This window comes from Saimiri boliviensis, chromosome 6 (genome assembly GCF_048565385.1).
Source record: "Saimiri boliviensis isolate mSaiBol1 chromosome 6, mSaiBol1.pri, whole genome shotgun sequence".
Classification (NCBI taxonomy): Eukaryota; Metazoa; Chordata; class Mammalia; order Primates; family Cebidae; genus Saimiri; species Saimiri boliviensis.
The window spans coordinates 119,954,023-119,978,584 of NC_133454.1; the positions used below are offsets into that span (position 1 = coordinate 119,954,023).

General features: G+C 51.0%; 1 protein-coding gene across 1 annotated transcript; it reads left to right on the plus strand.

Annotated features, from left to right (window-relative positions):
- Positions 1–6,554: 6,554 nt before the first annotated feature.
- Positions 6,555–24,349, plus strand: MS4A10 (membrane spanning 4-domains A10). The gene is made up of 8 exons (XM_010335248.3): positions 6,555–6,640; positions 10,969–11,173; positions 11,631–11,750; positions 12,919–12,975; positions 14,569–14,700; positions 16,146–16,256; positions 20,803–20,927; positions 22,214–24,349. Exons 2-8 carry the CDS (start codon positions 10,991–10,993, stop codon positions 22,293–22,295), a joined length of 810 nt encoding a protein of 269 aa, XP_010333550.2. The 5' UTR covers positions 6,555–6,640; positions 10,969–10,990; the 3' UTR covers positions 22,296–24,349.
- The last annotated feature ends 213 nt before the right edge of the window (positions 24,350–24,562 follow it).

Below are 24,562 nucleotides of genomic sequence, written 5' to 3' on the forward strand. Positions count from 1 at the left end.
ATCCCAGCTACTTGGGAAGTTGGGGCAAGAAAATCACTTGAACCTGGGAGGCAGAGGTTGTAGTGAACCGAGATTATGTCACTGCCTGGGCAACAGAGTGAGACTCTGTCTCTAAATAAATAAAATAAAATAGAGCTCAATTTAAAATGGGCAAAGAACTTGAGCAGAGATTTCACAAAAGAAGATATATAAATGGCCAGTAAATGCATTCAACATCATTAGTCCTTAGAGAAATACAAATTAAAACTACAATGAGTTACCACGACACACCAGAATGGCTAAAAATTTTTTAAAAACTGACTTAGAGAAGTGTTGATTAGGCTGGGAAGCTAATCTTACACATTGCTGGTGGGAGTAAAAATTGATACAATCACCTTGGAAATAAATGTTTGGCAATATCTACTAAAGCTAAACATACACATTCAATATCACCCAACAATTTTATTCCTGGATATAGACCCAACAGAAATGAGGACATTTTCACTAGAAGACTTATACAAGAGATTTGGATGACGCTTTATTCATAATAGGCAAAAACTTGAAACAACTCAAATGTCCATCAACCATAGAGGTAAATAAACTGTTCTATGTTCATTAAAAAGGAATAAATAAAAAGAACAAACTACTGATACATCTAACACATGGATGGGTCTCTATGTGAAAGAAGACAGACACTAAAGGGCACATCCTGCGTTATTCCACTGATAGGAATTTCGAGAACAGCTTACATAAACTAATGCTGGTAGACGTCAGCACAGTGTTGGCCCTTGGGAGCAGCAGGGGAGGGGAGCGTAACATAGTCTCCAGGGCAGTGCAAATCTCCATATCTTGATCTGAGTTATGGCTGCATGGGTGTAGACATAGATAAAAATTAACCAAATTGGACACACCTATGCACTTTACTGTCTGTTATTGCCTCTGCTTTTTTTTAAGTGATAAAAAAATAAAAATAAAAAGTTACTGTATTAGCTGTCTATTTCTGCACAGCAAATGACCACAAACTTAATGGCTTAAAGCTGCACACATATATATTACCTCACAGTTTCTGTGGTCATATCCAGGTGCATCTTGGTTGGGTCCTCTGCTTAGGGCTTTATAAAGCTGTACTCAAGATGGCAGCTGGGCTGCACTCTTATCTGGAGACTCAACTGGGGAAGAATCCACTTCCAAGCTCACTCAGGTTGATGGCAGAATTTATTTCTTTGAAACTCTGGGACTGGGGGCCATAGCTTCTTTCTGACCGTCATTACTCTCAGTCCCTAGAGGCTGTTCTAAGCTCCTTGCCATGGGAGCCTCATAACTTGGACATTTACTTCTTTGAAACCAGCTGGGGAGAGAGCCCTACAGCAAGCTGGCCAGCAGGATGAAGACTTAAATAACAACATAATTGCAGAAGTGCCATCCCATCACCTTTGCAATAGGCTGTTGGTTAGAAGCCAGTCACAGGTGCTAACCACACTCAAAGGGAAGGGTTATTGGGACCACCTTAGAATTTGTCTGCCTCAGTTACAGTTCTGCTCATTTAAATTTGTAATCGTGAAATGCAAATTCGAGGTATTTAATTCCCAGTTTAAAAAGCCCTATCTTTACCCCCTGAATCCCTTCAACTGTAGGTTAATTTTCCTCCTCGCCTTAACTTTCCTCACTCCCATTCACCCCACTGAAATCATTGCATGGACCTTGTCACCAAAATCAATGGGCTTTTTAAAATTCTTGTTTTAGTAATAGCTCCCTCCATTTCCTAAAGATTGCCCACCCTTAGACTTTCCTCTCGGTACACTATGGACTCTCTATGTGATCTCATCCACCACTCCAGGTTCATTTAATCTGTTATTCAGCAAGTACTGACTGGGTACCTGGTGTATGAGTAGGCTCTGGAGACACCAGACGCCAGCCAAGAACCCTGTTCTTACGGAGCTCACATTAGCCATCTATCACGCCTTCTACCCAGACTTCTTTTGCTGAGACAGCCTCAGCATCTACTTTCACGTGTCACCAAAAAGGAATTTACGTCTTCCCTTCCAACTCAGACCATTTCCCCTCCTGTGTTCCTGATGTCAACTCACGTTCCTGTAGACCTTGGGCCACCCAGGCCTGAACCCCAGCATCATTCTTGGTGTCCCCTCTCTCTAAGCCACGCAGAATCACCCCGCACTGATTCTCCTTGCTCTGATTTCTCAGCTGGGTCTACTCTCCTCATCCTCCTGCTTTGAACCACATCCCCCTTCACCCGCATCAGGCATCAGCCTCCTAGGCTCCTAACCTCGTCCCCAGCTCTGAGCTTGCCCCAGGCATCTCCTGACTAGACGACAGCCAGAGGGATTTTTCTAAAGTACAAAGTTATCACGTTACTGTTCTGCCTAAAGGTATTCTGGCTTTCCTTTTCCCTTGGGCTAAAGTTCGAATGCTCTAGGAAGGCTTTTGATCTGCGAAGCCCTGGAGAGGTAGCTGCTCAACTCTCCGGCCCCAACCTTCCTCACCTTCCTCTTACACCTGCCCCAGAGCCATCCTGAGCCTCTGTGAGCTCCATCTGCCTGGGAAGGCTGCTCTCTGCCAGCTTCCCACCCTCCTATTTGTCCTGCTTAACTCCCACCCGCTTCGATCTTCATTTAGATACCACTTCCTCCAGGAAGCCTTATCTGGCCTCATCCCCACCCAACCCTTTAGATCAGGGGACCTCTTCCAGAATCTCACCACACCCACACCTCAGTATCACATCACCCGTCCGCAGCAGTTACCTGTCTCCCTGTTTACCTTAGTCAATGGACTTTGTGTTCATTCCCTATCGCTGCTGTGACAAATCATCATGAACTTAGTGGCTTAACGTAACACAGACTTATTATTAGACGGTTCTGAGGTCGGAGGTCCTAAAATCCAGGTGTCGCAGGGCTCAGTTCCTTCCGGAGGCTCCGGGGAGATCCCATTTCCTTGCCTTTTCCAGCTTCTAGAGGCCATCTGCCTTCCTCGGCCTGTGGCCTCGCCCTCCACCTGCCAAGCTTTTCCACTAACTGTGGCCCTCTCACCTCCCCCTTGGGATCACACTGGGCCCACTGGATGATCTCCCTACCAACCACTTTGACCTAAGCACATCTGCAAAGCCTTTTTGCTGCATAAGGTGACACACAGATTCTAGGGATGTGGACGTTGTTGAAGAGCCATTGCTCTGACTACCACAAATACCAGGCTCCTCCCGTCCTCAACAGGTGCCCCAAATAAAGCCTCTTGTCACTCCTGCATCCCCAGCATGTAGCATAGTGCCTGACCCTGTGAGTGAATGCTCATTAGCTGTTTTATCAATGAATGGGTCAGTTAATGAACAAGGGTGTCAGGGAATGGGATTGTCTTCTTACTCAACAACAACAACAAAAAAAAACACCCCATGTTTGAGGAGCTAAAGTCGTGGGTGATGAATGAGTGCAAGGCAACCGATGACAGTGATTATCGGCCTCGCGTGTCTCAAGATGACAGTGGGCAAGCGAGTGCCTTCAGAAGAAATGGGCCTCTCTCAAAGCTACCAGCTGCTTAGCCTAGCCCCTCACCCCTCAAGGGAAGCCTGCGCAGTCCAACAGGCCTGAGAGGGGTGAGTGGCTTTTCGCCTGATTGTGGGTGTGACCTTGAAGTGTACACCACACTGAACATGTATGACAGCTGAGCACCAGCAACCCTGAAAGCACTCAGCAACTAAAATAATTAGGCATGGCCACTTATCCATGGGAGGCACTGCTTTTAAGTGTCTTACGTGTTCTAACTCATTTAACCCTCCAGCAACTTTATGGGTGCTATTATCCCCACTTTACAGAGGGGAAAACTGAGGCCCGCTGAGGTCAAATAACTTGCCCAAGGTCACATAACTAGTAGGCAATAGAATCAAGATTTGAACTCAGGCATCCCAGAGGCAGAGTCAGCTCCGAAGTGTTAAACAAAGCTCAGCAGGTCAAAGTCAGTCCGTCCCCCATCAGGGACGATCTGTACAGCTTCTGGGCTCTGCCTCTGGCTTCCCTGTCCACACTCGGCATAGCAATGTGGAGAGAGAAGCCAGATGGAAAAGGAAGAGCCCAAGGCAAGATCTGAGGGTCACTGGATCTGGGGGTTGCTGGATTTGGAGGTGGTGGAATCTGGGGGTCACTGGATCTGGGAGTCTATGGGGTCACAGGATCTGGGGATTACTAGATCGGGGGTTGCTGGATCTAGGGGTCACCGGGGTCCTGGATCTGGGGGTCACTGGATCTGGAGATCACAGGGGTCCCTGGATCTGGAGATCACAGGGGTCCCTGGATCTGGGGAGTCACTTGATCTGGGGATCGCTGGATCTAGGGGTCACTGGGGTCCCTGGATCTAGGAGTTGCTCCATCTGGGGGTCACTAAATCTGGGGGTTGCTGGGGTCACTGGTTCTCGGGTCACTGAGGTCACTGGATCTGGGGGTCACTGAATCTGGGGGTCACTGGGGTCACTGGATCTGGGGTCACTGGGGGTCACTAGATCTGGGGGTCACTGAATCTGGGGATGGCTGGGGTCACTGGATCTGGAGATTGCAGGATCGGGGAGCATTGAGGTCACTGGATTTAGGGGTCACCGAATCTGGGGGTCACTGGAGTCGCTGGATCTGAAGGTCATTGGGGTTGCTGGATCTGGGGTTCACTGAATCTAGGGGTCACTGGAGCCCACCCCATACCTCCTCCACCGGAAGAGCCTCGTGGAAGACCTGCACACTTCCCAGAGAGCGGCACCGTGCTCATCGCAAGATCAGGCACAGGATGCTGGAACTGCTTCAGCCCAGTGCAATTTGTGGGCCATGCCTGGATCCCGGATCCTGATCTGAACAAATCAGAAGTAACAAGACATTTGTGAGACACTCAGAAATTGGAGCTCTGACTAGTTATTTGATACCCAGTAAGTACCAAAAACTAAGTAAGAACAGGTTTTTCTGACTCCTAGGGTTAGACTTGTGCCCCCGCGGCAGGAGTCCCCAAGCCCCAGGCCCTGGACCTATTGCAGTCTATGGCCTGTTAGGAGCCGGGCTTCACTGCAGAAGGTGAGGGGCAGCGTGGCAGCGTGACCTACCGCCTGAGCTCCGCCTCCCGGCAGATCAGCCACCGCAATACATGTCAGAGCAGAGCGAACCCTACTGTGAACTGCACATGCGAGGGAGCTAGGTGGTGCATCCTTATGAGAATCGAAGGCCTGATGATCCGAGGTGGGCTAGTTTCATCCCAAAACCCCCACCCTGGCCCATGGAAAGATTGTCTTCCGTGAAACTGGTCCCTGGTGCCAAAAATATTGGGGACAACTGCTCTACAAAAGTAGTTTCTTTTTTTCTTTTTCTTTTCTTTTTTTTTTTTTTTTTTGAGACAGGATCACACTGTGTTGCCCAGATGGAGGTGCAGGGGTGTGATCATAGCTCACTGGACTCACGTGATGCTCCCACCTCAGCCTCCTGAGTAGCTGGGACTACAGACGTGCACCAAGACAGCTCATTTTTTAATTTTTGTAGAGATGACATCTTGCTATGTTGCCCAGGCTGGTTTTGTGATCTGGGCTCAAGTGATCCTCTCACTTCAGTCTCCCGAAGAGCTGGGATTGTAGGCATGAGCCACTGCCCAGCCCTTTAAAAGAGGAGTTTCCAAACATACAGCAGAGCTCGGTGGAGCAGCAGGGTTATACCCTGAGCGTAAATATACCTCAGCAAGCACCAGGACTCAGTTTTAATATTTTTGTTGTGTTCTCATGTGGTCATGCTTTTTTAAAAGAGTCCATATCTTTTAAAGTTAAATATGAAACTGCTTATAAATAAAATGGGAAGATGTCTGAGTTTTGCTTACTTTTGGGGGAGAGTAAGATTGGCCAGGAGCTGCTGATGGTGGTTCTAGCTCGGGGATGGGTACGGAGGGGTCATGGAGCTATTCTCTCTACTTTTGTAAGTGCTTGAAATTTTCCTAAATTAAAAGGATTCTTTCAAAAGGTTCAACTTCTTACTTTACTCCTAGAATCTAAGGAGATCACAACCACCTTCACTCCATCAGTCCTGCTCTGAAAACAGGCTAAATGATCAACATTTCCCTTGCCAAAGGAAATTTGCAACTGTCAAGGAGAGACATAAAGAAGGCACTAAGAACTTTGAGAGGCTGAAGAGGGCGGATCACAAAGTCAGGAGTTCAAGACCAGCCTGATCAATACGGTGGAACCCCATCTATACTAAAAAAAAAAAAAAAAAAAGAAAAAAAAAAAGAAAAAAAAGAAAAGAAATACAAAAATTAGCCAGCCATGGTGGCACACACCTGTAGTCTCAGCTACCAGGGAGGCTAAGGCAGGAGAATCACTTGAACCTGGGAGGCAGAGGTTGCAGTAAGCCGAGATCAGGCCGCTGGACTCCAACCTGGGCAACAGGGCAAGATTCCAAAAAACAGAAGGCTGCTAAGATTTTCACCTGCCGGGATTGGTGGGGGGCAGGGGGGTGAGAAAGATATTGACAGCTTCCGTGCTGCTGGGGCACGAAGCAGGGGGTGAGTCCGGGAGGGAGAAGATCCAAAGTCTAATGCTGTAAAGATGTGCTGATTTCCCAGCGCTGTCTCTGGGGAGCTCAGGCAGCGCCAGAGGGCAAAGCACATCTGGAAGCTTGGAGCTGCGGTCCCAGGTTCTGGGGTGAGTGGTCCCCCCACAGCGGGAACAGAGGGGAGTGATGTTGTGTTTCCATGTAGAGTTGGAGGGTTGCTCAGGAGTACGGACCTGTCCCACCTTGAAGTCAGGGAGGTGGCCTTTTATACCCCTAGCTGGTCAGTTGTTGGCTATAGGGTTGGGGCGGTGTAGCTTAAACTCCCAGCAGGGAGCAGATGTGAGCCTTTAGCAAGCAACAAATACAGCAGCTGGAGAATGGGTACCCCACCCAGTAGAGGGGATCTGGAAAGTAGGGAGCACCATCGGCCTCTCCCCCAGGGGCCCCCATCCTGCTGCCAGTCACTGACCATGAGAGCTGGGGGAGCCCCAGCCACTCCCCGTCCGGTCTGAAAATGCATACACACAAATAGATGAGAAAACAGAGGCCCAGCAAGAAGGGATTTGTCAAGAGCCACGAGAGGCCAGGACTAGAATCCAGATTCTTGACTCCCTCCTCGGACGGACACCTCTGTTTCCTGCAGGCTCTTGCTCCTTGCAGGTGAGCTGTCTTTACACCAGACACTGTGTCTGGAAGTGCCGGGAAGGGACCGGTTCAGTACAGTCACGGGTTGTTTTCTAACTGGCATTCACTGAAACGCTGATCTTCTGGGGAACCCCTGCCACAGCGCCAGCCTGCCTGTCACATGATGTGACACTCTGTCACTCAGCACCTCTCAATTCTTGCCTTTCTGTCCTTGATATGCACCCACACATATGCATGAACACACACACAGGTGCATTCACACACACACCTGAGAAGCTCTCTCTGTCCTCCAGGGCTCCACTGCACCGTCTGATGAGGGCCACATTGCTGGTGCCACGTCTCCTCTGCCTGCTCGGACACAGACCTCCCATGGACACATCTTACTCCCTCCTGTCTCGGTACCCGCAGTGTCCAATGCAGAACTCCACAAACAAATCCACAAATGGCAGTGTCGGATCTCAGATCACTAGCTCAATACACTCAGTGCCTTTCTGCCTTCACAACACCCTGCCCCCACCCCAGGGGCCCAGAGCCCTCACGGCCCTCTCCCCCTGTAAGCAGGATGGAGATGGAGGGAGCAAACTCTCCACTCCAGATGACAGGGGCGGGATGTATCAGGTCTTCACCGAGAACCAGATAAGGACAAGGGGGAGCCTCGCTGGTAGGATTCTAGACATGCAACAGGCTGGTGATGACTGTGGCTGCCATTACTGCTATATGCCAGGCCCTGTCTGTTGCAGACATAGTTTCAGCTACTCCTCATCACCCAGCCCCAAGGACAGGCAGTGGCTCCCCTGAGAAGGCGAAGGGAGACTCAGATGCTGAGATGTACACAGCTTGCTCAAGGTCGCAGCTCCAGGAAGCGGAGCCAGGACTGTGCATGGGGCACCCATTCTGGCTGACAGCTTCCAGTGCTCACGGCCTGGCCCACTCTGCTGCACTGCTGGGGGCTTCTGGAGGGTCCTTCCCAGCTCTATCCCTGTCCTCCCTCCCCTCCCAGAACTGAAGGAACAACGAGAATACGTACGGGACCCAGGCATCACGCGGCCCTGTGCAGAGCGCCAAGGCCCTGGTGACAGTGGGTTTCCCGTGGGATACCAAGCTGGCTGGGTCTGTGGTCCTGAGCTGGCTGAGGGGATTCGGGGGGAGCAAGGCTAAAAAAGTTCCTCCCATGCCCCAAACAGCCTGCTGCCTGCCCCCCTCTATCAGCACGCTATCACCTCCTAGCAGCCCTGCACAGGTCCTGGAAGTGGACCAGGACAGCAAGGATTAAGCTTCTAAGGAATCAGAGTTCATGCTCTTTGTCCCGGAAAGGCGGACGAGACTTCGTAACAGACTTTTCCCCATGAAGTCTAAGTCTGAGGTCTGCCCTCTGCACCTCCTTCCTCTCCTGGTTGTATAAAATTCCTCACAGCAGCTCTCTATCCCGTGAGAGAAGTTTTATATTTAAAGTTGGAAGGGACCCTGGAGAGCATCATCCAATTTCCGTTCCCACTGTGACAGGAGCAAACCGAAAGCTCATGTCACAGAGAAAAGGCCAAAAACCAGAGCCCAGAACCAGAAACTGAAACCTTCCAGGTCCCTTTGCCCAAAAGCAGACCCCATAGAATACCAATTGCATAGAAAAAAGATTCTATGGCCAATTAAGTTTGAGAAATGCCTTTAATACGAAACCAGAGTGCACCATTTGTAGAAAATCTCAGAGCCTTTAATATGAGAAAAAGGGAGAGGAGGATAGCCATGGTTTCCACAGCTTCTTTGATCGTGAAACCCTTTTAGTGCGGATCCATCAGGACCAATGTTTCATGAAATGTACTTTGAGAAGGGTTTCTCTGGATTCTGGAATCCAACTCCCTGTTGGGTATTTGAGCCATTCCTGCTGCCACAGCTCTCATAAGTGAATGTGTAGGTGGAGACACAGCTCCAGAGCCCAGGCACTCGCTGTCCCTGTGGACAACCAGCTCCATCCGAGACAGCTCTGCTAAGCAGTCCCTCTTCAGTTCTTTGCAGGGGAGTTCAGGCCTGGGTCCAGGTATTGTCCTCGCAGGTGTGCAGAGCTTCGTTAAAGCCAGTGACTAATCTGGTTCAGGCCTCCAAATACACCCCTCAGTCCAGCTAGCTGTGTCAGAAGGACTCCTGAAGGCTTGGGGACTGAGGGAGGGAGAATTCCCAAGCATAGCCAGGCAGAGTCACGGAAGAGAGTCATGCATTACAGTGTCTGAGCTCAGGAAAGAGGGAGACCCTCTGCCCACTGTCCCCACTTAATCAGGGGTTGTCACTGCAGGCCAATGGAGATATCGATCAGGAGGTCCCACCTAGCAGCCCAGGCCCAGAGCACTGGCAATGGAGTAAGATCAGCATGGTTCCAATTCCAGGCACTTCCTCACTGTGTGACCTTGGCCAAGGCAGGCAACCTCTCTGAACCTCGGTTTCCTCTTCTACGCAAGGGTGCTGACTTCCTGAGGATTAAGGGAGGTTGCCAGGCAAAACTGCCTCCTGGCACAGTGCCTAACACACAGTCCTCACCCAACCGTGAGGCCCCATCTGGCTCTTTGGCTCTTGATAATGTCCCTTCCTTTGCCCCCCAGTCCAGGACGTAGCCACCTGGACTATTTGACCCTCCAAACATCCCAAGATTCTTTTCCTTTTGTGGAAAGAAATCCCTGCACCCCTGTAAAAAATGTGAATGCTCGGAGAGCACTGCTTGGGTCCACAAGTCAGATTTAAAAGTGAGAGGAATGCCCATCCCTTTTCGTCCTTCCAGGACAGTCTGAGCAGCCTGCACTCTCTCAAGGATTTTCTCGTTAGCCCCAGCCCCATGGCGAAACCATCTCTGACCTCAACCCCCGCAAGCCAGCCCCCTTTCTTCCCCGCCCAGCTCTCCACTTTCTGGGACAGAAAGGCTCAAATGGATTTCCTCACCAAGTCCCCAGGCAGCCCCCAAGCCCAGGTGCCTCCACGGCATCCGTATACACTATGATCCTGACCCTGTCTGCAGGTTGTCTGTTCAGCTCCCTTCTAAATTTTTTCCCAACTCATTTTTGTGCCCGTGAGAACATTCAGAACATTCATTTCCATTTGTTGAGCCAACAGTGCATTAAGGGTTTAAGCCCCAGGCTCTGGAGCCAGCCTGCCATCCTTCAAGTCCAAGTCACCTATTGGCTGTGTGACCATGGGCAGGTGGCTTAACCTTTCTGAGCCTCACATGCAAAATGAGAGTGAGGACAGTATTTACCTCATAGAGTTGGAATGAGGACAAAACAGATAATGCATGTAGCTTATTTATCTCAGTGCCTGGAGCAGAGAAAGTGTTTGTAAATGTCAGCATTGTTAAACACAGACTCCTGACTCAGTGTTGGCTCATAAGAAGTCCTTGTTGGAAGACGTTTTCTCTCTTCCCTCCAGGAAGCATGGGCACACCACAGGAGGTAGGACAATTATTTCCCACCTGCCTTCAGTCACTCATCTTGGACCAGTGGATGGAGACTGTTTCCGAGGCCCCTCCACCGCCCCAGGCCTCCTGCACCTCCCAACTCTCTGGCCCGTTGGATGAGCTCTGTCTTGCGCTGATTGTGAACTGTGTCTGGTCCTCATTTTTCTGCCTCAAAAGGAGCTGTGTCTTTGTAATCCCAGAAAGGCTGTGACAGCAGTTACTCCCCATTCCCAGGGGCCAGATTATTCCAGGTCATATCAAGGCCAGGGGCTGCTGGACAGGGCAACCATGGTTCTGGAAAGATCCAGTCTTGTGAACAGAGGTGATCGGCAGAGGCTCACCCAGGCACAAGCCTCAGAAATGAGATGTGTTCTGATGGCCTTTCTCCCCATCTGGCAGCCAGGGCCCCCAACCAGCATCAATGAAGGCAGAAGCCACAGTTACCCCCAGCTCCGGTGCTTGGGGGCTCCCATCCTGGCAAGTCCTCAGCTCAGCCCAGCCCTGGGAGACAAATCTATCCCAGAACATGACCCAGCCCAGGATCCTGGCTGCACGCCAGCACAAGGAGTCCCAGCAGAGGAGCGGCCTTCTCAAGGAGCTGGGGGTGAGCATCCACTTCCCAGGGTCCCGGCGATGGGAGGAAGAGGAAAGCGAGATACAGGTATTGGGAGGATGCTGGGGGCCCTAAGTGGAGAAAGGGAAATGAAAAAGACTCCAGCTTTCTTGCTTAACATTCATCTGAACTGGAAAAGGCCCTGAGCATTGGAGAGAATCTGCCCACACCTACTGCCTTGTGAGGTTCAGACAGGGCCCCGTCCTGGGGAGAATGGCAGGAAAGGGCTGCCAGCTCCAGCATAGACAGCTCCTACTCCTGGGGCAGCCTTAGCTCTCCCTGCAGCAAATCCTGGGGAGCGGTCTCTTCCTAGAGATCCTGCTCTCCCTCCGGGATCCCTAAGAGGACGGACGGAGTCAGCGCAGCCAGTAGGTCCAGGGTACCTGTGGCCTCCTCTAGAGCCGGTCACCAATGCCTTTACCCCAGCCACTCTCTGTTCCCCACCCAGGCCTTCCACATCGCCATCGCTCTGCTGCACGTGGCCTTTGGGGGCTACCTGGCCTCTAGAGTCAAGAGCCTCCACCTGGTGGTGCTGAAGTCTTGGTATCCATTCTGGGGGGCTGCCTCTGTGAGTAGAAGGCAAAACACAGACCGGGTATGGGAGTCTGCAGGGCAGGCCTGGGAGGCCCTGGTGTTTGGGACAGGATGCAGGCTGGGATAGAGAGAGCTAACAGGGTGTGGTGGAAGCCAGGCCCTTTCTCCAGTGTTCCCATCTCTCCTTCTTTTCTTGTAGTCACCCTGGAAATAGCTCCTTCCAGGGAGCCCCTGTCAATTCTGAGTCCCAGGAGAGCACTCGCAGACTATCTACTCTCCCATACTTGCATGTGTGCATTTGGCAAAGATGGGGGTGAGCATGACCCAGGGACAGCTTCCTTCTTCCCTGGCCTTCGGAGCAGCCAGGCTGCCTCTGGATCCAGCGGCAGGTGCCCTGTTAGGGTTAAGCCATGAAAACACCCAGGGCGTAAGGCGTGGTTCCCATCCTCCCAAGGCCATCAGCCAGGATGGGAGATGACACTGGACCAGTATATGCCTCATTCCCAGAAGCCCTACATTCCTTCTGGCCTCCAGGGAGCCCATCCCATTCCTGACTCTCTGGTGCAGTCCTGCCTATGCACTAAATCCCAGCTCCACAGCACTGTCCCGGGCAAGTATCCCAATCCCCTTTTCACATCAGTCCTCTGTGCCCACCCCGCACGGGGTCAGGCTTTCATTGCACAGTGATAGAACTTTCCACCATGCAGTGTTTATTCACCCTGTGCTTCCGGGGACTAGCACATAGTAAGTGCTCAGTGAACATTGGAAAGAATGATTGCAGAGGTATTCCCAGAGACCTTGGGCAAAAGAGCTCATGTCCTCCCAACTGCAGGGCTCAGGAAAAGAGAAAGGGTCGGGGTAGAGAAAATAGTGCCACTGACACCAGAGGGATGTTCTGGGTTTGTAAAATGAGGGAAGCAAAAGGGGCCAGGAGGGAGTTGTAAGCACAGGGCACAGCTTGGTCCAAGGGTAGAGATGAGAGGAAGTATGGAGGTTTGTGCACGTGGGAAGCTGTGAGGTGGGGCAGCGCCTGGGATGGGCCACATGGCAGGCAAGAGGAGCCCACTTTGCTGGAGGAATAGCATTCTCTGCCCCACTGGCCGCCAAGGGTTGGTTTTCTTGGAGAATAGGGGTGGAGTGGGAATTTGTGGGTTTCGAGGAATCTCAACTTCTCTCCTGTGACTTTCAAATCCGGCCTGCAGTTTCTCATTTCAGGGATCTTGGCGATAACAATGGAGACCTTTTCTAAAGCTTACCTGGTGAGTGGGTGCACAGAGGTCATTCCCTTCCATCCGAGCACAGGGTAACTTTGTTAAAAGCATCTATGTGTAGAGGTGATCCTAAGAACACTTCTCCAGGACTTGCTAGGAGCAGGCTCATGCCTCAGGACAGCAGAGGATGTCCAGATGCAGACAGGCTGGCAGATTTGGCTGTGGGAGGAAAGGAAGCCCCATCTGAAGCATCTCTCTTTCCAGTGCAGTGAGGCAGAGAAGGAAATGGCTCCCAGGATACTTGACCCATTCTTCTAGAACACAACTTGGCTTCCTCTCAAATCTACTGAGTTTTCATCGGATCACTACACAGCCTGAAAGCCCCAGCCTCCAGCTGGGTTTGCATCTACTGCTCCTCTCTGAGCACGAGGCAGCTGGAACGGTGATCCTCCCTGTTCTGCCCGTGCTGGCCGCTGCCCGAACACCTTGCCCTCTCTCCTGCACATGAGCCTCTCATCTTTGACTCACTCCTGACCACTCAAGACAACCTGTATGTCTTTTCCTCCCGGAGGCCTTCCCTGACCTCCATGGCTGCTTCCTGTGCTCCCACAACTCTGTGGACTTACCTGTCTATAGCATACGCTAAGTTCTGTGTGGGTAGAATGTGTCTGAGCATCTTGGTAGCCCAAGGAGGCCCAAGTAGGCACAGAGTAGACACCTAACACAAGGCTGGATGGGTGGAGGTGGGTGAATGATGGAAGGAGCATCCTTGCAAATCACACCCCACACCCAGGCCTTCCCACCTCCCCTCCCTCTGCCCCCAAAGCCCAAGCCAGGTCCTTCCATCTCTGTGTCCCTCGGCCTGGGTAGGCTGTGGTTGCTCCCTGCATTCTCGGAGGGCAGAGAGAATAGAAGGATGGTTGTACAGTTTACCCAGCAGAGGCAGGAGACCCTTGGCAAAGATCTGCCCATTCCCCAGACTTCGCCCTCCTGGGCTGAGCCCCTTTTAGAACCATAGGCCTCCTGCGTTGCGTACCTGAACACAGGGACACTCTCACTGCAAAGAAACCCACTGCAGTGTAAATGGCAGCAGATTCCACGTATGCATATTTTCCTCACTACGTGGGTTTGCACTTGGCAAAGGACTCTTGCAATGATGCTTAGCCAGAGGGGACGATGAACACAGCCATTTCAGGGACCATCGCGGGTGGGCGGAGAAAATAGGGCTGGCACTAGAATGTGTGGGGATAGGTCACTTTCAGAGCTCCTCCTGCCCTTTCTGGTGGGGAAGCGGCTGGGTGAGGGGTCATTTGTGTGTCAAGTCCCTGACACTTGGCATATCTGATGTGGGATGGTCAGGGCTGGCTTTGAGGGGGAGATGGCAGTGGGGTGTCTTTACTGCAAAGCTCTTTGATCCGAAGGCAGCTCTTGGGTTCTCCTAATTTGTACCATAGAAGGTGAGGGCCAGCTGGGCCCTCCTCAGCGCTCAGTGGCTCAGCTCCTGCGTGAGGGCGGGGGCCTCGGGTCCAGTGACAGGCAGTCTCTCCTGAGGCTACAGGGGAAGCTCCTGCAAGCATGGCGGGGACCTAGGCCCAGATATCCACCCTTTGAAGAGCCGTTACCTTTATTTTTCACCTGCAGAAGAGGTTGTGCCTGGTGACGAACCTCATCAGCCTCCTTTGCGTGCTGTCCGGCCTCTTTGTCATTGCCAAGGATCTCTTTCTGGAAAGCCCATTTGAGTCCCCCATTTGGAGAATGTACCCCAACTCCACGGTGAGTGCCCAGGCCCGGAGGGACCTCTGACTTCAATGAAGCTGCTGCCTCAGGCTTAGCCAACAGGTTTCCAGGTCACGGAAAACCTCTCCTGGAGCCCAGGTGTGGCCGCTCAGCCCTTGGCCAACCTGTTCCTGTCCCTCCCAAGGTGTGGTGGAAAGGGGGGTTACCAGGCTGCCCACTGGTCAGCATCATGGAGTCCAAGTCCACTTTCACAGATGGGGAAATGGGGCCAGAGATGGGGAGGAGCCTGCCTGAGGTCAAGCAGCAACGGGGCTGCAAATCCAGGACCACAGCCTAGAACTGCAGATTTCCCGGCCAGGGCTCAAAGCATGAGTCCCTGGGGTGTGATCACACAGGGGTGTGATCCAGGAGCCTCGCAAAGCTGGCCAAGTCCACCTTGTTACCCTCATCCTCTGGGAGTAAACACTGAGGTCCAGACAGGCTACATCAGTGGGTCCTTGACTCCAAGCCTGGTGCCCTTTTCACCACACCACCGCTGCCTCTGAAGCAGAAGGTGGACCAGCCACTATACTACAGGCTGGATGCCTCTGGGCCAGGCTCTAAGAATTTTTTTTTTTTTTTTTTGGTGGGGGCGGGGATAGAGTCTCATTCTTGTTACCCACGCTGGAGTGTAGTGGCATGATCAGGGCTCACTGTAACTTCCACCACCCAGATTCAAGCAATTCTCCTGCCTAAGCCCCCCACGGAGCTGGGATTACAGGCACCTGCCATCACACCCTGCTAATTTTTGTATTTTTAGTAGAGACAGGGTTTCACCATGTTGGCGAGGCTGGTATCGAACTCCTGACCTTGTGATCTGCCCACCTCGGCCTTCCAAAGTGCTAGGATTACAGGCATGAGCCACCGTGCCCACAAGGATTCTGACCGTAGTGGTTTGCTATTCCTTGTCTCCTCCCAGCACATACACACACACGCATGCAGAGCATACCACATGCATGTGCGAGCATGCGTGGACACACACATGTGCTCACACATACATATGCTTCCCCACCAAATGCATGTGATACTATGAGATGTCTCCCAGCTGCACAGCCATCGTCTCATAGCTCTTCCCCCACCAACTGTAAAGCATATTCCCTCACTCTGGGACTAGGTATCCCCATCTGTCAAGTAGGCTTAGATCAGATGACCCTAAGGCTACCTTCAGTCTTCCCAGGGACGCATGAGATTCTCCAGCCCTCAAACGTTGGGCCAACACTCACCAAACATGTATATGTGCCAGGCGATGAGTGTAGAGCAGTGACCAAGACAGACCCAGTCCCCATCCCACAGAGATCCACCCTGCCCTCCCCACGCACACCTGGGAGCAGAAGCCCCTACTGTTCTCCAATGTGGATCTGATCCTAGCTGGCTAAGCCCACATACTGTGTGCAGACACCCAGCGAGGCCTCGCCCTGCCTTCCCTCCCTTTCCCCTTTCAGGTCCACATCCAGAGGCTAGAGCTGGCATTGCTCTGCTTCACTGTCCTAGAGCTCTTCCTGCCGGTGCCCACGGCTCTCACAGCCTGGAAAGGGGACCGCACATCTGCAAAGGTAAGACCCTTCCTGGGAAGACAAGCCCTCAAAAAATGGGGGCACGAGGCAGCAGAGGGCTCAGAAAGGAAAGACATTGGGATTAGAAGAGGAGCGTGTTTCCTTCACTCCTCACGTTGCTGAGGATTCCCTGAGTGGCGGCCCACAGTCCAGGAGAGGGGCCAAGGCATGAGGGCGAGAGAGGAGGCCGGTCCAAGGAGAAAAGGGTGAGGCTGCCAGAGGGGAAATTCCATGGGTGCCCAGAACAACAGGCGACTGTGCTGCCAGCTCTGAAAGCCCCGGGGAAATTGCATCAGGGAGGCCGTGGTGACTGGGCAGGATTCGGCCCCGCAGGCACCGATGGAAGGGGGACTTTCAGCAGAGCAACAGCAGGAGCACTGGCTTGGAGACAGGATAGGGAAGGCCTGGGGAAGCTGCAGTGTGTGTGGAGTTTGGCTGTGGTAGAAACAAGTGAGAGAAGGAGTCATCAAAGATTGGGCACTTCAGGCATTCCAGGGACTCTGTTGAATCCATCAATGAATCCATCGATGGCTGGATGGATGGAACCGGTGGATGGAATGGGTGGACAGATGGGCGGATGGATGGGTGCGCGGATGGACGGAATGGGTGGATGGATGGATGGGTGGGTGGATGGACAGAATGGGTGGATGGATGGATGGATGGGTGGGTGGATGGACAGAATGGGTAGATGGATGGATGGATGGGTGGATGTATGGGTGGGTGGATGGATGGGTGGGTGGATGGATGGATGGGTGGATCAATGGATGGATGGATGGGTGGATGGATGGGTGGGTGGATGGACAGAATGGGTGGATGGGTGGATGGGTGGATGAATGGGTGGGTGGATGGATGGAATGGGTGGATGGATGGAATGGGTGGATGGATGGATGGGTGAATGGACGGGTGGGTGGGTGGATAGATGGATGGATGGATGGAAGGATGGATGATGGATGAATGGATATAGATACACAGATAATATAGATAAATATAGCTGTATTTAACTTCATCTTCTCAACAACCCTTTTTTTAAGACTGAGTCTCACTCTGTCACCCAGGCTAGAGTACAGTGGCATGATCTCTGCTCACTGCAATCTCCACTTCCTGAGTTCAAGCAATTCTCTCACCTCAGCCTCTCAAGTAACTGGGACTACAGGCATGTGCCACCACACCTGGCTAATTTTTGTATTTTTTTAAGTAGAGACGAGGTTTTGCCCTCTTGGTCAGGCTGATCTCAAACTCTCGACCTCAAGCGATCTGCCGGCCTTGGCCTCCCAAAATGCTGGGATTACAGGCATGAGCCACCGGGCCCAGCCCTCAAAAACCCATTGAGGTACTTAAATTCCCATACTACAGACTAGTAAGCTGAGGTTCAGAGAGGTCACATCACTTCCTAAGGCAAAGCAGCCAGTAAGAAGATCCAGAACTCAGCCTGAGCTACGTCTAACCCACAGCCTTGCCCTTGTCTACTCGTGGGGTTGGCAGAGTGGCAGACTGGGCTAGATATATTTTAAAAGAGAAGGCAAGTCTCTCCCTACCACAAAGATCCTGAGTAGTTCAGGATAAGGATGTTTTATTTTAAAAATTAATGAATAAAAAAGGAAGAACCTGACCAGAAGTGATTTCCAAGTCTCATTTCTTTAAAAAAAAAAAAAAAAGAAAGAAAATTCATATTACAATTTCAACTTTAGAAAACTGTAAAAAAAAAAAAAAATGTGTCAGCCAGGCACGGTGGCTCACACCTCTAATCCCAGCACTTTGAGAGTCAGAGGCAGGCGGATTGCCTGAGGTCCGGAGTTCAAGACCAGCTTGACTAACGTAGAGAAACCTGTTTCTACTAAAAATACAAAATTAGCTGGGTGTAGTGGCACATGCCTGTAATCCCAGCTACTTGGGACTCTGAGGCAGGAGAATCTCTTGAACCTGGGGCCAGAGGCTGGGTGAGCTGAGGTTGCACCATGACACTCCAGCCTGGGCAACAAGAGCCAAACTCCATCTCAAAAAAAAAAAAAAAGGTGCCAAATCCCCCACAATTCTGCAAGTTTGGCACTGATTTTCATGTTAGTGACCTCATCACACACCGAGTGTTCACTTAATGCATATATAAGTTGATAGCCTCTGAGTTTCATTTAACATCAAGCAGAGAAGTTGTCTTAGTTCATGCCTGGCTGCCTGGTAGAAAGTCTTCTCATTAAGACATCAGAGAACCAGATGGGGGCCTTGAGTCACTGAGGCCAACCCCACTTTTAAGGATGGGGGAAACTGAGGCCCCATACCTAGCTTCAGGTATGAGCAATCATTGTTCCTATTTTGTAGGGCTAAGGGCCCCACAGGGTTGTGGGGTATCCCTTATGCTGTGCTGAGGCGCAGGATCTGTGAAATAAAGAAACAGGACACGGAAGTACAAGGAAAATGCCGCTGGGCTCGGGGGACCATGCCACCTATAAGCGGAGTCAGGCGAGGCCCCGAATGTCCAGAAGCGTCAGTATTTATTGTGTATAGGTTGGGGGCAGGGCAGTGAGTGAAGTCATCTTTAAGAATAGTGATAGGGTCATGAGCAATAAAACAAGGGGTCCACCCCCATCAGGTCACCTAGGCCAGAGGTGGACAGTGCACATCAAGGAGTCCATTCCCATTAGGTCATCGAGGCAAGGGTCGTGTGCGGTAAGGGGTCCACCCCATTAGGTCACCAAGGCATGGAGGTGGGCCGTGCACAGTGAAGAGGGTGCAGTGTGCAATACCTCTATCTATGAGCAAGCTACTAAGAAGACTTATAGGAGGATGCTTTAAGTCGCACAGCAGTGACAGAGCTGTCAGGGTCTACGCCACCTGCTGGCAGCTTCCAAAGAGTTCTATAGTTAGATGCTTTTCAAGCAGCACAGTAACTAGAGCTGATAAAGTTCACAGTCACCAAGGCACAATTATCCAGAGGGGCTTTGAGCCCTTGGATGCTGGAGGGATTGCCAGTCTGAGGGCAGCCCTCTACAAGAAGTGGAGCAAGGTCCTGCAACTCCTTATCAGGAGGAGTGGCTCTTGCCCCAAGCCTGCCATACAGCGGGTATCTTTAAGACACTGAATGCTGCTGCCTGGGCTATGGATTCTTGTCCTGGTATAACTGTTTTTTCCTTAAATCATGCTCTGCACTGTATCTGCTCCAGACATTCCTCCGGCTATAAGCTGCTTATTCCTTAATTCATGCTCTGTACTGTGTCCACTCTAGGCATTCCTCTAATTATGAACTAAGATATAGTTATATATATATATGGAAATAACTGAGTGGTAAGATATTCTTTCGGCACTCATTCTAAGAACTAATATATGATTATATAGAGAGGATTGTATAAAAGGAAATAACTGAGTAGTAACACTATAAACTGAGATATTCTTCAGATCTTAATTGTGCCAGAATTCTGCTTGGCTCTCCTTTCTCGGTGCCTATATGGGGGGTTGCCCACACTATTTATTGACCTTTGCTGTGTTCCAGGCACTGTGCTAGTGCTGCACATGGCTGAATTCATTTTCTATTGCTATTGTAATAAATTATCACAAATTTGGTGGCTTAAAATGACACCTGTATTATTCTACAGTTCTGGAGGTCGGCAGTTTGAAGTGAGTCTCAAGGGCTCAAATCAAGCTGTGTCACCGGGACGGCATCCCTTCAGGGGGCATTGAAAAGCATCTCTTTCCCTGCCTTTCCCAGATTCTAGAGGCTGCCTGCATTCCTTGGCTTGTGGCCCCTTCTTCCACCTTCAAAGCCAGCATCACGACATCTTCCAATAACCCAGTCTCCCTCTTCTACCTTTAAAGACCCTTGTCATCACACTGGGACCAGACAGATAATCCAGGAGAATCTCCCCATCTCAAGGGTGATTGGAAATCTTAATTCCATCTTCAACCTTTATTCCTCTCTGCCACGTGACCAGAGATTAGCACATGGAAGTCTTCTGAGGGCTGGGCTTCTGCCTAGTGCACTAGCTGAGACCTCTTTGAATCTCACAGCCATTCTGGGAGACAGGTTCTGCTTTTTCGTTTAAAGAGGAAAAGATGAGGCTTAAAAGAGTGACTTCCCATGATCTCACGGCCAGTAAGCGGCTGTGCTGGGTCTCCCAGTGGGCCCTGTGCCCTCCCATCAGAAAGGATGATGCCAGGGACGGGCTCTGCAGCCCTGAGTTGGTGCCACCCTCATCATAATCAGGAATGGAGGTGTGGTAGCAATCACTGGGGGACATTGTTGGCATTAGACCTGCCCTAGAGTGTCTTGAAGGGTGACTTGCCCCTGGTCACCAGAGCACTGGTAGCAGGATGGGAACCAGGACCCCATCCACTGAGTCCCACGTGGGCCTCCCCCTACTCTCTTTCCAAGAACAGGGAGGGTGGAGGGAGTCACACGCTGGTCTATGGAAATCACTTCATCTCTCAAGCCTCACCTCAATTTCCCCGTAGTCATGGAGAACTTGAGTCTTCAGAAGTGAACTAGTAGGGAAATGCTTCAGAAACAGCCAGTCGCTCCACAGATGTGAGCAGCGGGGCGGTGGGTTTTCTTTTGCAGAACAATGATGATGCATGCCTTGTTCCAAACCCACCACTGCATCTCAAAGGCCTGCCGGTGGAGCCCCCACCATCCTACCAGAGTGTGTTCAAGGTCACGCCTGCCCAGTACAAGCAACATCAGAGGTAAAGAGGTTTGGCCCCAGATCCCCAGACCTTCAGAACCCACTGCGGCCCCTTCTCCCTGGCATGGATAGGAACCAGTTCCTGAAGGAGCTGTGACCGGAAAGCGGCTGACAGTGCCGCACTCAGAACTGCCTGGCCTGGGAGTGGTAGCCGGGGCAACGATGGTCCTGTCCCCTCAGGCACTAAAGGAACTCCCAGGGCCCCCTGGGAACATCTCAACACCTGACTTGGTTGACCGGACCTGCCTTGGTTGAACCTGGGTGCAACCAGGATTCACCACCCTCCAGAGCAAACTCCTGGGCCAGCAGCCCCCAGGTGGCCCCATGCCTTCTGCCCTCCCTTGCCTGCCTTCTCTGATCCATGGTGGGTGCACAGGAGGATATAAAGGGGACCGCAGAAAGGAAAGTCTCCAAAGCAACACAGCCAGAGGCTTCCCTTGCCTCAACCTACTAAAGGGTCTCTGGGGGAGCCTGTGTGTCTGAATCCTTGGATTTGGGGTGGGGGCCAGCTGGGGAGTTGAGTCCCATAGAAACTGTGTACAGTTCTTCCCTCTGAACCAGACCCTCTGAATGTGTTTGCCTCCCTGGGTCTCAGTTTCTCCATCTGTAAAGCGGGAGTGGGAGGATGACATGATCCAGGAGTCTCCCAGCTGGAAAGCTCTGAGATCAGGCTTGGAATTCAAGGTTCTAGTGGTGACATCGAGGTTGCCAGCGAAACTTCAGCATTGAAATTCCAAACCTACTTTTGCTAAGCAAATAATTTAAGAGAGAGGGACCTGCCTTCCTCATTTTGCAAATTGCGGTCATCTGAGGATAGTCTTCACGCATTTTGCTTGTTTGTGGGCTGCAGTGTATTCTGCTTCCACACTAATTCCTTTTTCTGTATTATTTTAAAGGGCACTTTGTAGCAGCAAAAAATGGGAAATCAGTATCTTTCCGTAAATAGAAGCAAACCCCAAAAATAAACATGTGCAATAAAACACGACTCCGCCCTGCAACCCGTGGCCTCACTCACTGCTTCCCTTCCTCCTGCTAGCTCTTCCCCAGCCACCATGGCTTCCTTGAGGTTCCGCAGACACCCCCAGGGATAGCCCTGCCTCTGAGTCATCGCCTTGCCCTCCCTCCACCTGGACTGTTTTCCCCTAAGTATTTGCAAAGCCCACTCTTTGAATCTTTACTGGGCCACTGACTCCGACCCAAGTAAATGTCATTTAATCTCAGTGTCATTTAATCCTCCCATCAATCAATCCGTGACCTAGCAGCTGTTACTATCTCCATTTCATGCAGGCTCAGAGAAGTTAATCAAGTTGCCCAAGGCACGTGGATATTCAGTGACGGAGCTCGGACCTGGATCCAGACTGCAAATTGAAGAGCCACCGCCTGACAACGCTCAAACGTGGTTGGGGCACACGCCCTGCTCTCCTGAAGTTGCACTTTCACTGGGAAGATAAGATTTGAACACACAAAAGCCTAGCTTGATGGTCTACACAGCAAAGTCAGCCCTCACAGCTCCTGGGAACCCTGTCCTCTTGGATAAACCATTTCTTACACAGTTGAGCGCTCGACACACGTGGTAGCCCAGGTTGTTTCATTTTGTTTTTTTGAGACAGGGTCTTGCTCTATTGCCCCGGCTGGAGTGCAATGGTGCGATCTGGGCTCACTGCAACCTCTGCCTCCCAGTTTCAAGCAATTCTCCTGTCTCAGCCTCCCGACTAGCTGGGACTACAGGCACATGCCAGCACACCCAGCTAACGTTTATATTTTTAGTAGAGACGGGGTTTCACCATATTGGTCAGGCTGGTCTCAAACTCCTGACCTCAGGTGGTCCACCCACCTCGGCCTCCCAAAGTGTTGGGACTACAGGCATGAGCCACCACTCCCGGCCCAGGTTTTTAAGCTGTCTGAGATAGCAGTCTGCACTCCACTGTCTTACAAAATCCCTGCGTGGAGGGATGCTGCCAGTATCATTTGCCCTTGCACAGAATGTCCCCGGGGTTTGAGGTTCTTTGAATTCTCCTGCTTTTCCAGCTCCTTCATGGCCTTTCTGGCTGTGATCACTAGCTCAGCCCTAACACCTCTTCTCTTCACTCGCTGCTTCTAATCTTCTATAGATTCCAGCTGGCTTTAAAATAGATTGTAAAGTGTGAGTCATTAGGTTCTGAGAGAGTGGCAGAGAGAGCCATGCAAAGGTTTAGGACAAACCCAATCTTTCCAAAGATGAAAGGAAGTGACAGAGGAAACCTCAGCTTGGATGTCTGAAGACCTGCGTGCCAACGCTAGCTCTGCCAGTCACTTTTCTCCACTTGTAAAACAGGCAATTGTGCTAGACTGGTCGTTTGCGTCCATAAAGGAAGAAATGGCTTCTGGTTCGACTTTTTTTGGAGTCAGAGTCTCTCTCTGTCACCCAGGCTGGAGTGGTGTGATCTCGGCTCACTGCAACCTCTGCCTCCCAGGTTCAAGCAATTCTCCTGCCTCAGCCTCCTGAGTAGCTGGGGGTTACAGGCACCTGCCACCATGCCCGGCTAATTTTTGTATTTTTAGTAGAGATGGGGTTTCACCATGTTGGTCAGGTTGGTTTCGAACTCCTGACCTCGCGATCTGCCCACCTTGGCCTGCCTACCTATCCCGAGTAGCTGGGATTACAGGCGTGAGCTGCCATGCCCAGCCTAGACTTACATATTTTTTTTAAGTCAGTAAATGGAAGACTTGCCAATATTCCCTTTGAAAGGGCACTGCCTCTGCAGGTGCGTGGTGGAAGCCCGGCTGGGGGAAGCTGAGGCAGTTAGTAGGTCCTGGGGGAGCATGGCCACAGCCCTGTTCCCGAGGCTCATCAATACCGAGACCTCTAGAATGAATGGTGTCTTCTACACGGTATGCAGAATTTCTAACACCAGGCTAGAAACAGAGAGCAATCTTTGGCTAGTTAGCGCTGTGATTAAATTTTAGTCTGTATTTTGATTTTTTTTTTTCAATTTTTTGAGACAGGGTTTTGCTCTGTCACCCAGGCTGGAGTGCACAGGCACAGTCGTATGCTGCGCCAGCTTGAACTCCTGGGCCCAAGCAATCCTCCCATCTCAGCCTCCTGAGCAGCTGAGACCACAGGTCTGCGTCACCACAGCCAGCTAATTTTCTTTACTTTCAGCAGAGCTCTTGATACATTGCCCAGGCTGGTCCCTCAAACTCCTGGTCTCAAGCAATCCTCTAGCTTCGGCCTCCCAAAGTGCTGCAATTACAAGTGTGAGCCGCCACACACAGCTGATTCTGAAATGGATTCAGCCCTAAACTAAGTCTAATACCGTTTTTACTCATTATGAAAACATTCAAACACACAGAAAAGTTAATAGTCCAATTAACACCCTTATAGCTCCACTGAGATTAGAGTGTTAACATTTTGCATATTTTCTTTCCCTCCTTCTCCACATATATCTGTCTCTTTACATGTGTATGTACGTGTGTGCATATATAGCAGGTATTTCTTTCCCTCCTTCTCCACATATATCTGTCTCTTTACATGTGTATGTACGTGTGTGCATATATAGCAGGTATTTGGTATGCATAGATATACATATACATTTGTATATATACCGTCCAAAAGTTGCAGGCATCATGACCTTCCCTCTCTAAATTCTTCTACCT